The sequence below is a fragment of the Piliocolobus tephrosceles genome, chromosome 16 (assembly GCF_002776525.5).
Source record: "Piliocolobus tephrosceles isolate RC106 chromosome 16, ASM277652v3, whole genome shotgun sequence".
Classification (NCBI taxonomy): Eukaryota; Metazoa; Chordata; class Mammalia; order Primates; family Cercopithecidae; genus Piliocolobus; species Piliocolobus tephrosceles.
Genome location: NC_045449.1, coordinates 61,624,253 through 61,638,823, shown reverse-complemented (window position 1 = coordinate 61,638,823; position 14,571 = coordinate 61,624,253). Strand labels below are relative to the sequence as shown.

Sequence of the window (14,571 nt, the reverse complement as noted above, 5' to 3'; positions counted from 1 at the left end):
CACCGTGCCCGGCTATTTATTTATTTGTTTTTTGGTTTTTTTTTTTTTGAGACGGAGTCTCGCTCTGTCGCCCAGGCTGGAGTGCAGTGGCCGGATCTCAGCTCACTGCAAGCTCCGCCTCCCGGGTTCACGCCATTCTCCTGCCTCAGCCTCCCAAGCAGCTGGGACTACAGGTGCCCGCCACCTCACCCGGCTAGTTTTCTGTATTTTTTAGTAGAGACGGGGGTTTCACCGTGTTAGCCAGGATGGTCTCAACCTCCTGACCTCGTGATCCGCCCGTCTCAGCCTCCCAAAGTGCTGGGATTACAGGCTTGAGCCACCGCGCCTGGCCTGTTTATTTATTTTAAAGACAGGGTCTCATTCTGTTGCCCAAGATGGAATGCAGTGATGCAATCACAGTTCATTGCAGCCTGGCTCACTCTTGGGCTTAAGCAATCTGCCTGCCTCAGCCTCCCAAGAAGCTAGGACTATGGGTGAATGGCACCACGTCTGGCTAATCTCATTCGTTCATTCATTCATTCATTCATCTACTTATTTAGAGACAGAGTCTCGCTTATTTATTTACTTATTTAGAGACAGATTCTCGCTCTTTCACCCAGATTGGAGTACAGTGGCATGATCTTGGCTCCCTGCAACCTCCACCTCCCGGATTCAAGCAATTCTCCTGCCTCAGCCTCCCAAGTAGCTGGGACTACAGGCGTGTGCCACCACACCCAGCTAATTTTTTATTTTTAGTAGAGACAGGGTTTCATCATATTAACCAGGATGGTGGGTTCAAGCAATTCTCATCCCTTACCCTCCCAAGTAGCTGGGAAATAGCTGGGACTACAGGCATGTGCCACCATGTCCAGCCAATTTTTTGTATTTTTAGTAGAGATGGGGCTTTGCCATTTTGTTTAGGTTGTTCTCGAACTCCTGGCCTTAAGTGATCCGCTCACCTCAGCCTCCCAAAGTGCTGGCATTACAGGCGTGAGCTACCGTCCCTGGCCCTTTGATAGTTTTAAAGGGGAAACCAGGGCCAGGCGCAGTGGCTCACGCTTGTAATCCTAGCACTTTGGAAGGCCAAGGAGGACGGATCACAAGGTCAGGCGATCGAGACCATCCTGGCTAACACGGTGAAACCCCGTCTCTACTAAAAGTACAAAACAAATTAGCCGGGCGTGGTGGCGGGCACCTATAGTCCCAGCTACTCCAGAGGCTGAGGCAGGAGAATGGCGTCAACCTGGGAGGCGGAGCTTGCAGTGAGCTGAGATGATGTCACTGCACTCCAGCCTGGGCAACAAGACTGAAACTCTGTCTTAAAAAAAGAAATGATGGGCCGGGCGCGGTGGCTTAAGCCTGTGATCCCAGCACTTTGGGAGGCCGAGATGGGCGGATCACGAGGTCAGGAGATCGAGACCATCCTGGCTAACACGGTGAAACCTTGTCTCTACTAAAAATACAAAAAACTAGCCGGGCGAGGTGGCGGGCGCCTGTAGTCCCAGCTACTCTGGAGGCTGAGGCAGGAGAATGGGGTAAACCTGGGAGGCGGAGCTTGCAGTGAGCTGAGATCCGGCCACTGTACTCCAGCCTGGGAGACAGAGCCAGACTCCGTCTCAAAAAAAAAAAAAGAAATGATGTATCTAATATGTGTACATATCAGCTGATAACAAACTAGCTAACAGTACTGTAGACTACTTTTTAAAAATTTTTTTTAGACAAGGTCTGGCTCTATTGCCCAGGTTACAGTGTGGTGGCACAATCTCAGCTCACTGCAGCCTTCCCTTCCCAGGCTCAAGTCATCCTCCCACCTCAGCCTCCTGAGGTGCTGGGACTACAGGTGAGCACCACCACGCTTGGCTAATTTCTGTATTTTTTGTAGAGACGGGGTTTTGCCATGTTGCCCAGTGAGCCCAAGTGGTCCGCCCACCTTGGCCTCCCAAAGTGTTTGGATTACAGGCGTGAGCCGCCGCGCCTGGTCTAGCATTTTAAATTTGATTTCTTAGCGAGCCTGCACAGCACACTTCCTTGGGTGGTCTAGTGCTGTCCACTGTTTTACATAAAGAAATGTTCTTTATAAAATCCTAGAAAGCAATTATTATTCTTCATAAATCATACTTACGTGTCATTAACTAAATGTTAAACATTAAAACTTCATGTATCATTTTCACTTATCAGAAACATAATAGATTTTTTTCCTAATCAGTATTCTGTCATAGATTCAGTAATAGGCAAAGGAAACTGAGTTGGATTAATCTTGGAAGAAGCCATTATAAAAACAATGTGATGTGCTCAATGCATCAAACCAAGTATATCGGTAAGAATTCTTACTTGTGAATTGTTTGTGGTTCCTCCAGAGCCTGAGGTATTGGGTCTAATTGTGACTGTTGCTGTCCTGGGCTGGAATGAAGTAAAGGTTTGCTGACTGGTACCTGTACTTGATGGAATGATACCCAGGACTTTCTGCTGTACTTGAACAACGCCTTAAAAAAAGATGAAGCCATAATTAAAAACTGTCACTTTATTAGAAAGCATTACGTGTTGCTCGGTTGCTGAGGAGAAACTACGTGTGGCAGGGTTTTATAGTGGGCTACATAGAATGTGAGATCCGAGGACTGAAATCAGTGAAAAGGAGATGAAAAATAATGGCAACAGTATGATCTGGCAAATGTGAATTAAAACTCTTCACATTTCCCTTACCTCCTTGTGTTGCTGGCACATTTACAGCGACAATCTTGCTGTTTGCAGGAAGTGGCAGTTTGGTAATTACTTTTCCTGCCATAGTGACTGGATTGCCTGTAATTTGGAACGTCTGACCTGTGCTGGCAATGGTTGTAGCAGATGTGGCAGCTGTGCTGGTGGCTAATGGGGTATAAGACATTTAATAAGCTTTAGATTTAAAATAACCAGCAACGTAGTGACTTCTAGGAAAGGGCACCAATGCATGAAATGTGGCTCATTTTGTATTTTTAATAAACACATTCCTCTCCACTCAAAGTGAACTATGTAAATGTTGAAAGTGAAATAATGTAAGAGAGGAGTTTGCTAATGTAATATTATGAACATTATTTGTAACAAACCAACTGTTACAGCTTGTTTGCTCAACTGGCTGCAAAAGAAAAACAATCTTCTAAAAAAATGTTTCATTTCAGTAGCTAAAAGGTTGAAAATTAATTTTCCTGAACCAAAGTAATCTTTTACTTAATCATAGTTGTATACCTGAATTTGACTGGCCTTGCTTAACCCACGTAGCAAAGGTTTGATGAAAGTTCTTGTTTTGTTGGAATGTTACTGTAGCTGGAGATCCAACTTTAGTAGTTAGTACCATTTTGGTTCCAGTTGTAACTGAGCCACTTATGGGGGCCACCATAACCTTCTGTGCTGGAGAGACGGTACTGGTTGTACTGTTCGTTGGGGAAGTAGTGGAAGTTGCAATCACTGTTGGCTTCTGCTGCTCCAGTCGTTTCTAAAACAGTGAGGGAGAGGAAACATGAATCAAAATAGTTCTAAATAAAAACAATACGATTCTACAAGTCTGTCAACAATTTCTCTCACCTTGAGAAATTCCACTACATTTCTGAAATATTTTACTTCCAAAAATATATGCCCATGTAAATTTACCCTTATTTATGGCTGGCTGCGGTGGCTCACACCTGTAGTCCTAGCACTCTGGGAGACTGAGGTGGGCAGATCACCTGAGGCCAGGAGTTCGAGACCAGCCTGGCCAATATGGTGAAACTCCACCTCTACAAAAAATACAAAAATTAGCCGAGCACTGTGGCTCGTGCCTGTAATTCTAACTACTCGGGAGGCTGAGGCAGAAGAATTGCTTGAACCCGGGCGGCAGAGGTTACAGTAAGCTGAGATCATGCCACTGCACTCCAACCTGGGTGATAAGAGTGACTCAAACTCTTAAAAAAAAAAAAACCAAAAAACAAACAAACCTGAATTTAATTTATTGATGAAGGCTATACACACACACACACACACACACATATACATATATATTTTTTTCAGAGTCTCGCTCTGTCTCCCAGGCTGGAGTGCAGTGGCGTGATCTCGGCTCACTGCAAACTCTGCCTCCTGGGTTTCATGCCATTCTCCTGCCTCAGCCTCCGGAGTAGCTGGGACTACAGGCACCCGCCACCCCCCCGGGTAATTTTTTGTATTTTTAGTAGAGACGGGGTTTCACCGTGTTGGCCAGGATGGTCTTGATCTCCTGACCTTGTGATCCGCCCACCTCGGCCTCCCAAAGTGCTGGGATTACAGGCGTGAACCACTGCACCCGACTCATACATTTAATTCCTCCAAGGTACCTATCTATGAAGGCAGTATTTTCGTATCTCTATACCACACATATTACATTAAAAGTACTAAGCTGTTCATAGCAGAAAATATTTTATCAAGTTTTTCTGGCTTGTACAAATATCCAAGGTTTCAGACTGAAAACAACAGAGATGTGGGTAATCTTACTGGAGACAGAAACACCATGCTGCTCAGTGTTGAGATTCAGAGCTGAGAACAAATGGAGCTGTGAAAGGTTTCTGTTTCACTGTAATGTTAATTTATCCAACTATAAAAAGCATGTCAATAGTTAATGACACTATTATTAAAGTTGGCAAATCTGCAATGAAGCAAGCTGAAAATTATAGTTTTCCTAGACTTTTTATATTATACATTCAAATATTTTTATAGAAAAACACTTTATACTACACAGAGTTGTATAATATGATCTTTTAAACTAGTTATTAAAGATATTCTGTATATCTTTATTACAGACTGCTAAACTTTTCTAACAGCTTATCAACAGTGGTGTGATGACCATGCACATGTAAAACAACAGGTGAAATTTATTGCAAACCTGGTGGCAGATGCTTTACCTTCATTATCTTATAAGTTGAGGAAACAAGAAACTAGAGAGGTTGTGGAACTGGCCCAAGGCCACAGAGCTAGTTAAGGGTGTCGCTGGGATGTCTGCTAAAATCAAATTCCAATGCTGCACCACTATCTCCTGCCTTTGCAAACTGCTCACCTATGACATCACATCCAATTTTTTTAGGACTACTTTTGTACCTATACTATACACCTGAATATAATATAAAGTACTTTACATAATTCCTCATTCCTCAGAAGAAAAAGAGTTTAGTTTTCTACTCTTAGAGACATCACCTGATTAAATCAGTTAAAGAAAAGAAAGAAGGAAAAAAAAAAAAAAAAGAGGGAGGCAAAGGTGGGTGTGGTAGTGCGTCTGTAGCTCCAGCTGTTCAGGATCCTAGCTGAGGCCGGAGGATCACCTTAAGCCCGGGAATTCAAAGTTACAATGAGCTATGATCTCACCACTATACTCCAGCCTCAGCAACAGAGCAAGATCCTATCTCCTTTAAAACAAAACAAAACAAAAAAAAGGAGGCAGAGAAATAGAACAGATATATTAGTACTCATTTACTGGAGAATATGCCTTCAAAGCTGAAGTGTTAGCTATCTTCATAAATAATCATTTAAAATAGATTTTTAAAAGTAATGTATTGGCTGGGCACGGTGGCTCACCCCTGTAATCCCAGCACTTTGGGAGGCCGAGGCATGCCGGCAGATCACAAGGTCAGGAGTTTGAGACCATCCTGGCTAACACAGTGAAACCCCGTCTCTACTAAAAATACAAAAAATTAGCCAGGCCTGGTGGTGGGCACGTGTAGTCCCAGTTACTCGGGAGGCTGAGGCAGGAGAATGGCGTGAACCTGGGAGGCGGAGCTTGCAGTGAGCCTAGATCGCACCACTGCACTCCGGCCTGGGCAACAGAGCAAGACTCTGTCTCAAAAAATTAAAGAAAAAAAAAAGTATATTACAGCCAAATGCAGTGGTGCTTGCCTGTAATCCCAGCACTTTGGGAGGCCTAGGTGGGCAGATCACTTGAGCTCACAAGTTCAAGACTAGCCTGGGCAATATGGCAAAAGTCCTCTCTCTCCAAAAACTACAAAAATCAGTCAGGCATGGTGTTGCACGCCTGCGGTCCCAATTACTTGGGAAGCTGAGGTGGCTGGATTACTTGAGCCCAGGAGATTGAGAATGTAGTGAGCCATGATTGTGCCACTGCACTCCAGCAGCCTGGGCAAGAAAGTGAGACCCTTTTTAAAAAAGAAAGAAAAAAAAAAAAGTAATACATTAGGTTACATTGCAGAGATGAGAAAACACACCCAATAAAATTTAAAAAAACACAACTAGCCAGTTGCTATAGATATTTGGGTTTAGTGATCGATTTCCTATGACAGATAGCATCATACATAGAACCCAAAAGTGCTATCATCTCAAACTTTGATGTAAGTGAAGATAAGGACTTATAGTAAACTGAAAGATATATAAGAGTTTGGAAAAATGTTTTATAAAATGCGAGGGAAAACTGGTTTGAAACAAATAATTTGGTTTATATGTGATTTTTAAATAGTTACGTATAACTATGTTAATAATACTGTATACAGATATATCTATTCACCTGTATCCTCAATGTTTATATATTGAAGTTGGTAAAAACTTTTAGAGTATTTTCTCAATAGGAGTAAGTGGTCATCATCTTTTATTCAGGTCCTCAATGTTTAGGCATATATAGTACATTGTATTTTTATTTTTAAAATTTGGTTTTTTCTTTTATTAGAGACAGGGTCTCCCTATGTTGCCCAGGCTGGTCTCAAACCCCTGGACTCAAGGGATCCTCCTGCCTTGGACTTCCAAAAGTGCTGGGACTACAGGCATAAGCCACTGCGTTTGGCCCTGGCACATTATTTATAGTATGAAAACACCAAGAAATCATCATTAACTTTATAATAATCAATTACAACAAACTCTCATGGAGTTTTAGTATAATTTGCTTTTTCATAGATCACAGAAATCTTCCAGATTGGAAATTCACAAGAAAAAATTATTTTCAGAAATTACTCATGAAACTCTAAATTTAGATAATAAATAATAGAAATCTTATTTCAGATGTCCTCCAGATATGTATACTTTTTACAAAATCACAGCTTGGTGTATCCACAGAGCTGTTTTCAAATAATGACAATAAGATATACATGAGATACATTAAAAAAAAAAAAAAAACCTAGATGGGTGCAATGGCTCACACCTAAAATCCCAGCACTTTGGGAGGCTGAGGCAGGTGGATCGCTTGAGTCCAGGAGTTTGAGACCAGCCTGGGGAACATGGTGAAGCCCTATCTCTACAAAAGATACAAACATTAGCTGTGCATGATGGTGTGTGCCTGTAGTCCCAACTACTAGGGAGGCTGAGGTGGGAGAACAGCTTGAACCGGAGAGGTCAAGGCTCGGTGAGCTGTGATCTACTCCAGCCTGGGTGATAGTGAGACACTGTCTCAAAAAAATAATCACCAAAACCCACAAGAATGTATCATTACTGTGCATGGGTGTGCATGAATTTGGCTAAAAAATGTACGTATGTTGTCAAGTGGGACCAGGACCAACTCCCCCAGCTGATGGGAAGTCAAGAGCTGCTGTTTTGAAAGAGCCTCCATTTGGGCCTTGATGTCCTCTGCCTTCTTCTGTTCACTAACCTTAGCCTGTTGCTCAACTGCTTGTGCCTTTTCTTTCTCCACTCTGCAGGAAAAAAAGGAGAAACTTATCAGAAACTACCTTATTAGGCATCTGACATCTAATATAAGTGAAATCTGGTTGATTTTCACATCATACAAAGGTATGATATTATCTCAATTTTAAAATAAAACATTTGGCTGTGTGAGATGGCTCATGCCTATAATCCCAGCACTGTGGGAGGCCGAGGCAGGCAGATCAGTTGAGGTCAAGAGTTCAAGACCAGCCTGGCCAACATGGTGAAACCCCATCTCTACTAAAAATACAAATGTTAGCCAGGGCCGGGCACAGTGGCTCAGGCCGGGTGCGGTGGCTCATGCTTGTAAATCCCAGCATTTTGGGAGGCTGAGGCAGGTGGATTGCTTGAGGTCAGGAGTTCGACTCATCTCTACTAAAAATACAAAAAATTAGCCAGGCGTGGTGGTGGCCGTTTGGCTGAGGCAGGAGAACTGCTTGAACTTCGGAGGTGGAGTATGCAGTGAGCCGAGACTGCGCCACTGCACTCCAGCCTGGTTGACAGAGCGAGACTCCGTCTTGGGGGAAAAAAAAAAAAAAGTTGGCCAGGCGTGGTGGCACATGCTTGTACTCCCAGCTACTTGGGAGGCTGAGGCAGGAGAATTGCTTCAATCTGGGAGGCGGAGGTTGCAATAAGCTGAGATCGTGCCACTGCACTCCAGCCTGGCGGACAGAGCGAAACTCTGTCTCAAAAATAAAACAAAATAAAAAATAAAGATAAAACATTATGGTAATTAAAAATCGACAAATGGGCAACACATTAAAAATAAGAGAGGGCCAGGTGCGGTGGCTCACACTTGTAATCCCAGCACTTTGGGAGGCTGAGGTGGGTGGATTACCCAAGGTTAGGAGTTCGAGACCAGCCTGGTCAACACGGTGAAACCCTGTCTCTACAAAACATACAAAAACCAGCCAGGCATGGTGATACACCCCTGTAATCCCAGCTACTCACAAGGTTGAGGCAGAAGAATTGCTTGAGCCCAGGAGGCGGAGGTTGCAGTGAGCTGAGATCGTGCCACTGCACTCCAGCCCAGCTGACAGAGCAAGACTCTGTCTCCAAAAAAAAAAAAAAGAGAGAGAGAGAGGACCTTACTAAACTATTCACCGCTAGCACTTAAAATCAAAGGTGGAGTAAAGTCAAGCTAGGACTTTACTGCGATTAAACTGATAATTCTTTCACCCCAGGTAGGGTAGCTCATGCCTGTAATCCCAGCACTTTGGGAGGCCAAGTTGGGTGGATCGCTTGAGCCCAGGAGTTCAAGATCAGCCTGAACAACACAGCAAAACCCCATCTCTGTACAAAAAATACAAACATTAGCTGGGCCTGGTGTCATGCACCTATAGTCCTAGGTACTGGGGAGGCTGAGGTGGGAGGATCACTTGAGTCTGGGAGGCAGAGGTTGCAGTGAGCCAAGATTGTGTCACTGCACTCCAGCCTGGGTGACAGAGCAAGATCCTGTCTCAAAAAAAAAAAAAAAAAAAAAAAGTAATTTCTTGATTCTGAAGTGATAAAATCTTCAAATAGTTGACCAGGTATTAACCATTTCCTTACCTCTCAGCAAATGCCCTGATCTCCCACAATTCCAGCTCTTCTTCTGCTACCCAGGTTTCAATAATAACAGGGCCAGTTTGCTTGGGCGTTTCTGGTCTCTTTGGCCGCAGTGCACTTGATCGAAGGCCTTTCCTCTGAGGTGTAGGTGTTTCTTTGGAAAGGAAATCAGAATATTTTAAGCAATATTGCTTCTAAAATTAAAGTACTTCTGGCATCTTCTATCACGAAAAATAGTGGTTGGCAAACTTTTCTTCTTAAATTGCCAGATGGTCTCTGCTGCAACTACTCAGCTGTGCCTTTGTATCATGAAAGCAGCCAAAGACAACACATAAGTGAGTAAATGTGGCTGTGTTCCAATCAAATTTCATTTATAAAAGCAGGGTAGGCCAAGGCTCATGGGCTGTGGTTTGCTGACCCCCAAAATAAAAGGCTTATTAGCCTTTATACAATCTGTTTCTTCCACTTGGAGCACTATTCCTAGCCCCCACTGCTCATCTGACTAATGTCAATTCATCCTCCAGACCCCAACATGAATTCAACTTCCTACAAAAGACTAGCTATGTTCTTCTCACACTTGGGTATATAATATGTGTTTCCCTATCACCGCATAGAGAAGGGGGATTTGAGAGTTACCAATATAAAGGGGAGATCTGAAACCTAAGAATAGATAAAATCTCCTCATAAAAAGATTTAAAAAATAAAAAGTAGGGAGGGACAAGCATTGAACCTCCCCATATATTCAATCACAAGGAAGCAGCAGAAGGAAACAGAAATTTTCAGAAGTAGCAGGACCTGAATTGTACAAAGGGATACAAATCAAAGAAAAGTGATTTTAGGGGGCAGCAGTGGTTTGCATCAAAGGCTGTGGGTCAAGGAGACTGAAGGCTTGTCAGGGATATCTTCCATCTGTTTCTGTGCCCATCAACAGAGCTCTTTCTGTGCCAGGATGACCTTATGATTTCTTTTTTTTTTTTGGAGACAGAATCTCACTCTGTTGCCCAGGCTGGAGTACAGTGGTGTGAACTCAGCTCACTGCAATACCCCCATCCTGGGTTTACCAATTCTCATGCCTCGGCCTCCCAAGTAGCTGGGACTACAGGTGTGTAATATCACATCCAGCTAATTTTTGTATTTTCAGTAGAGACGGGGTTTCACCATGTTGGCCAGGCTGGTCTTGAACTCCTGACCTCAAAAGACCCACCCGCCTTGGCCTCCCAAAGTGATGGGAATACAGGCGTGAGCCACTGCGCCTGACTGCTGTTTTAATTAAGCTAAAATTTATCATCCACTAGGAACAGGTGTTGCTTCACTGGTGCTCTTTTCCAAAGGTTATTCTCCAAGAACTCCCAAGTTAATTTAATCAAGTTTCAAAAATTAAGTGTATACATTTGGGGAGAGGTAACTTTTATAAAAACACTATGTTTCTATCTAAGGACATTATCTTTTTATTTATTTATTTATTTGGAGACAGTGTCTCACTATGTTGCCCATGCTAGAATGCACTGGCACAATCTTGGCTAACTGCAACTTCTGCCGTCTGGGTATAAGTGATTCTCCCACTCCCACTTCACCCTTCCAAGTAGCTGGGACTACAAGTGTGCACCACCATACCCAGCTAATTTTTTGTATTTTCAGTAGAGACGCAGTTTTGCTATGCTGGCCAGGCTGGTCTCAAACTCCTGATCTCAAGTGATCTGCCCGCCTCAGCCTCCCAAAGTGCTGGGACTACAAGCTTGAGCCACATGCCCGGCCTGTATTTCTTTTCTTTTCTTTTCTTTTCTTTTTTTTTTTTTGACACGGAGTCTCAATCTGTTGCCCAGACTGGAGTGCAGTGGTGTGATCTTAGCTCACTGCAACCTCCACCTCCCAGGCTCAAGCGATTCTCGGGCCTCAGCCTCCTGAGTAGCTGGGATTACAGGCATGCACATTACCAATATTTTTGTAATTTTTGTATGTTTTGTAGGGATGGGGTTTCACTACATTGTCTAGGCTGGGCTCGAACTCCTGGGCTCAAGTAATCCACCTGTCTTGGCCTCCCAATGTCCTGGAATTACAGGTGTGAGCCACTGAACCTGGCCTTTTTATACATTTCTTACTAGGTTTTTTCCTAAATATTTTTATTGTTTACATAAAATAACATGGACTTTATATATTTTCAATTTGGATACTACAATGAACTCCTATTAGTGCTAATACTTTTAATTCTCATGAATTTTCTAAGCAGACATTCATAATTATCTACAAAATAGTGTTAATCTTCTTTTCCAACATTACTCTCTTATCTTATTGCAACACATATAACACTGATATTATAATACTATAAGCTTTTCTTTGCTTCCTTGAGATTAGGGGTCAAATCTCATTCTTCTATGTATTTGCCACCCAGTGCCTATTGCATTGGTGCTCTATAAACATTTCTTGAGTAACTCTTCATGCCTCTTAGATTATCTCTACCTTGAGCACTGAAGTATTTCACAATAGTTTTAATCCTTAAGATATCTTTATTGACCCACTTACATATTAGACTTGGTACTAGTTACCAGGACTTCAACAAACCAGACAGACGAGATGGCTGCTCTCTAGGAGCTGCTGGTCTGTGGTCAGGCAATGTCTCACATCTTAATTACAAGAGGTATTATTATAGCCCTTTGCTGTGCTTGGAACAAGGCTCATAGGCATCAATGTGTGTCTACCAGAATCTTCCTATGTTTATTACTTTAATATCATTTCCAAAATTTGGCAGTTGTAAAAAATTTCTTTTTTAAAAGGTAAACAGAGAGAAGAAAAAAATATATCAAATTTCAATTCATAAAATACATGGCTAACAGGTTAATAATGAAAGAATATAATTCCTTCTATTCCTTACCTTTTGGTGTTTCTGGAACTCCAATGGGACAAATGATTTTCCTGATACAATATTCAGATCGAATGCCGTAAGGACCAACATCTCTCCTCTTAATTATTTCTGTTGTTGTGATTTCAGTTTCGGATGTTTCTACGGTGATTTAATTCACATAGTATTAATAACCAACTGAAATACTCAGAGACTAAAAAGGTACATCTGGTGCTTTCAAAAAGACACACATGGAATAAACTTTTGGAAACATCTGACTAATTAACAGGATCACTAACATCTAACAGGATCACTGCTAGACTGCAACAATACCGAGCTTCTTCCTCACTGCAAATTTCTAAATGAAACAAAATGCTGCTGGGTATAGCTGAGCTCCTGGTGGAAATACTCAATCAAAATAATAAAAAGCCTAGGACAGAAGCAGCAAGAACAGGCCTCCAGAAGTCTTAAATTTTTAATTAAACAATAATAAATATCTTTTAAAAAATGTAGACTGGTTCACACATAAGTGACTCATTTTATAATCTGAACCTTCCCTCCTGGCCCCTGGGATTTTATAGCATGTGCCAAACTTCAACAAAGCTGTATGTGAAAAAAAATTTTTTTTTTAGAGATAGCATTTTGCTCTGTTATCCAGACTGGAGGACACTGGCGGACCATAGTCACTGCAACCTTGAACTCCTGGCTCAAGCAATCCTCCTGGCCCCAGCCTCCCAAGTGGCAGGGACTATAGACACCTGTCACCAGGCCTAGTTGATTTTTTTTTTTCTTTTTTAATTAGAGTTTTGTAGAGACAAGGTCTCATTATGTTGCCCAGCCTGGTCACAAACTCCTGGCCTCAAGTGATCCTCCTGCCTTGGCCTCCTAAAGTGCTAGGATTACAGGTGAGAGCTACCACACATGGCCAAAACTGTATTTTTTAAATACAAGCATTATATTTTATTATTATTTTATTTTTATTTTTTATTTTTTGAGACAGTCTCGCTCTGTCACCCAGGCTGGAGTGCAGTGGCATGATCTTGGCTCACTGTAAGCTCCGCCTCCCGGGTTCACGCCATTCTCCTGAGCAGCTGGGACTACAGGCGCCCACCACCAGGCCTGGCTAATTTTTTGTATTTTTAGTAGAGACGGGGTTTCACCGTGGTAGCCAGGATGGTCTCGATCGCCTGACCTTGTGATTTGCCCGCCTCAGCCTCCAAAAATACTGGGATTACAGGCATGAGCCACTGTGCCCAGTACATTATATTTTAACAAGAAAACAGAGATACTTAAAATTAAGTGAATAGGCAAGTGATTTTAGCTTTTCTTTTTTTAAAGGTTTTTGAGACGGAGTCTCGCTCTGTTGCCAGGCTGGAGTGCAGTGGTGCGATCTCAGCTCCCTGCAACCTCTGTCTCCTGGGTTCAAGTGATTCTTCTGTCTCACCTTCCCAAGTAGCTAGGACCCACGCCCAGCTAATTTTTCTATTTTTAGTAGAGACGGGGTTTCACCATGTTGGCCAGGATGGTTTCGATCTCTTAACCTTGTGATCCGCCCACCTCGGCCTCCCAAAGTGTTGGGATTACAGGCATGAGCCACCGTGCCTGGCCTGTGATTTTGGCTTTTAAACTTAAATTAGAAAATAACTCCCCTTCCCCTTACCTGTCCGTGTAGTCCCTCCTCCTGGAGGAGCCTTGGCCGCCATGTCATCCCATCTCAAACTTGCCCACAGTAACCGTAACATTAGGCTCACTCCAGCTAAGGACTTTACGGTCTGAAGTCTATATCTGAAAGGTAAACGAAAGAAATCCATATATATATATCTACATGTATACACACAGACATACACATTCATATTCACTCTACTAAACTGAAGGGCTGTGTTTCTTGTCCTCATTAGGACTTCAGTATTTATAATATGGTTTTGTAAGACTTTGGTATTATATGTCCTTTAAACGAAAAACTTCCTTGTTCATAGGCATAACAGGCACCTAACTTTTTTTAAAAAGGGTCTATATCCATTTTAAATGCCATAGAAATTTATAAAATGAGAATGTTTCATTGTAAGGTTGATAAGGCAAAAATTCATGAAGATTTTATAAATTTAACCTAACACCAAAATATCTGTTAGGAAAATTTTGGGGACTAAATATAGAGAAATAGATAATTGTTATTAAATGTGATAAAGGAGTTTTGAAGGAAAAATCCTAACTTTTGCAAAAACAGAAAACCTGAAAATGTTTAAATTTTCTAAAAGAATAAAATGACGTCAGATGCGGTGGCTCACGCCTGTAATCCCAACACTCTGCGAGGCCGAGGCAAGCAGATCACCTGAGGTCAGGAGTTCGAGACCAACCTGACCAATATGGCAAAACCCCATCTCTACTAAAAATACAAAACTTAGTTGGGCATGGTGGTGCATGCCTGTAATCCCAGCTACTTGAGAGGCTGGAAGCAGGAGAATCAATTGAACCCAGGAGGCAGAGGTTGCAGTGAGCCAAGATTACACCATTGCACTCCAGCCTGGGGGATAAGAGTGAAACTTGATCTCAAAATAAATAAATAAATAAATAAATAAATAAATAAATAAATAAATAAA

The 14,571-nt window shown here is 42.3% G+C and overlaps 1 protein-coding gene across 13 annotated transcripts in view; it reads right to left on the bottom strand.

Moving 5' to 3' along the window:
* Positions 1-14,571, bottom strand: part of BPTF (bromodomain PHD finger transcription factor) — a 150,446-nt gene that overhangs the window by 45,567 nt on the left and 90,308 nt on the right. For 9 of the 13 annotated variants that reach the window (XM_026456756.2, XM_026456754.2, XM_026456753.2 and 6 more), the window contains 7 exons: positions 13,635-13,759; positions 12,008-12,136; positions 9,142-9,292; positions 7,538-7,580; positions 3,199-3,445; positions 2,680-2,841; positions 2,311-2,462 (listed from right to left, as the gene is read on the bottom strand). In XM_026456756.2, the coding sequence (XP_026312541.1) occupies positions 2,311-2,462; positions 2,680-2,841; positions 3,199-3,445; positions 7,538-7,580; positions 9,142-9,292; positions 12,008-12,136; positions 13,635-13,759 (1,009 nt within the window). The remainder of the gene's footprint in view (positions 1-2,310; positions 2,463-2,679; positions 2,842-3,198; positions 3,446-7,537; positions 7,581-9,141; positions 9,293-12,007; positions 12,137-13,634; positions 13,760-14,571) is intronic. The other 4 variants (XM_026456755.2, XM_023211986.2, XM_023211987.2 and 1 more) reach the window with 1 other exon arrangement.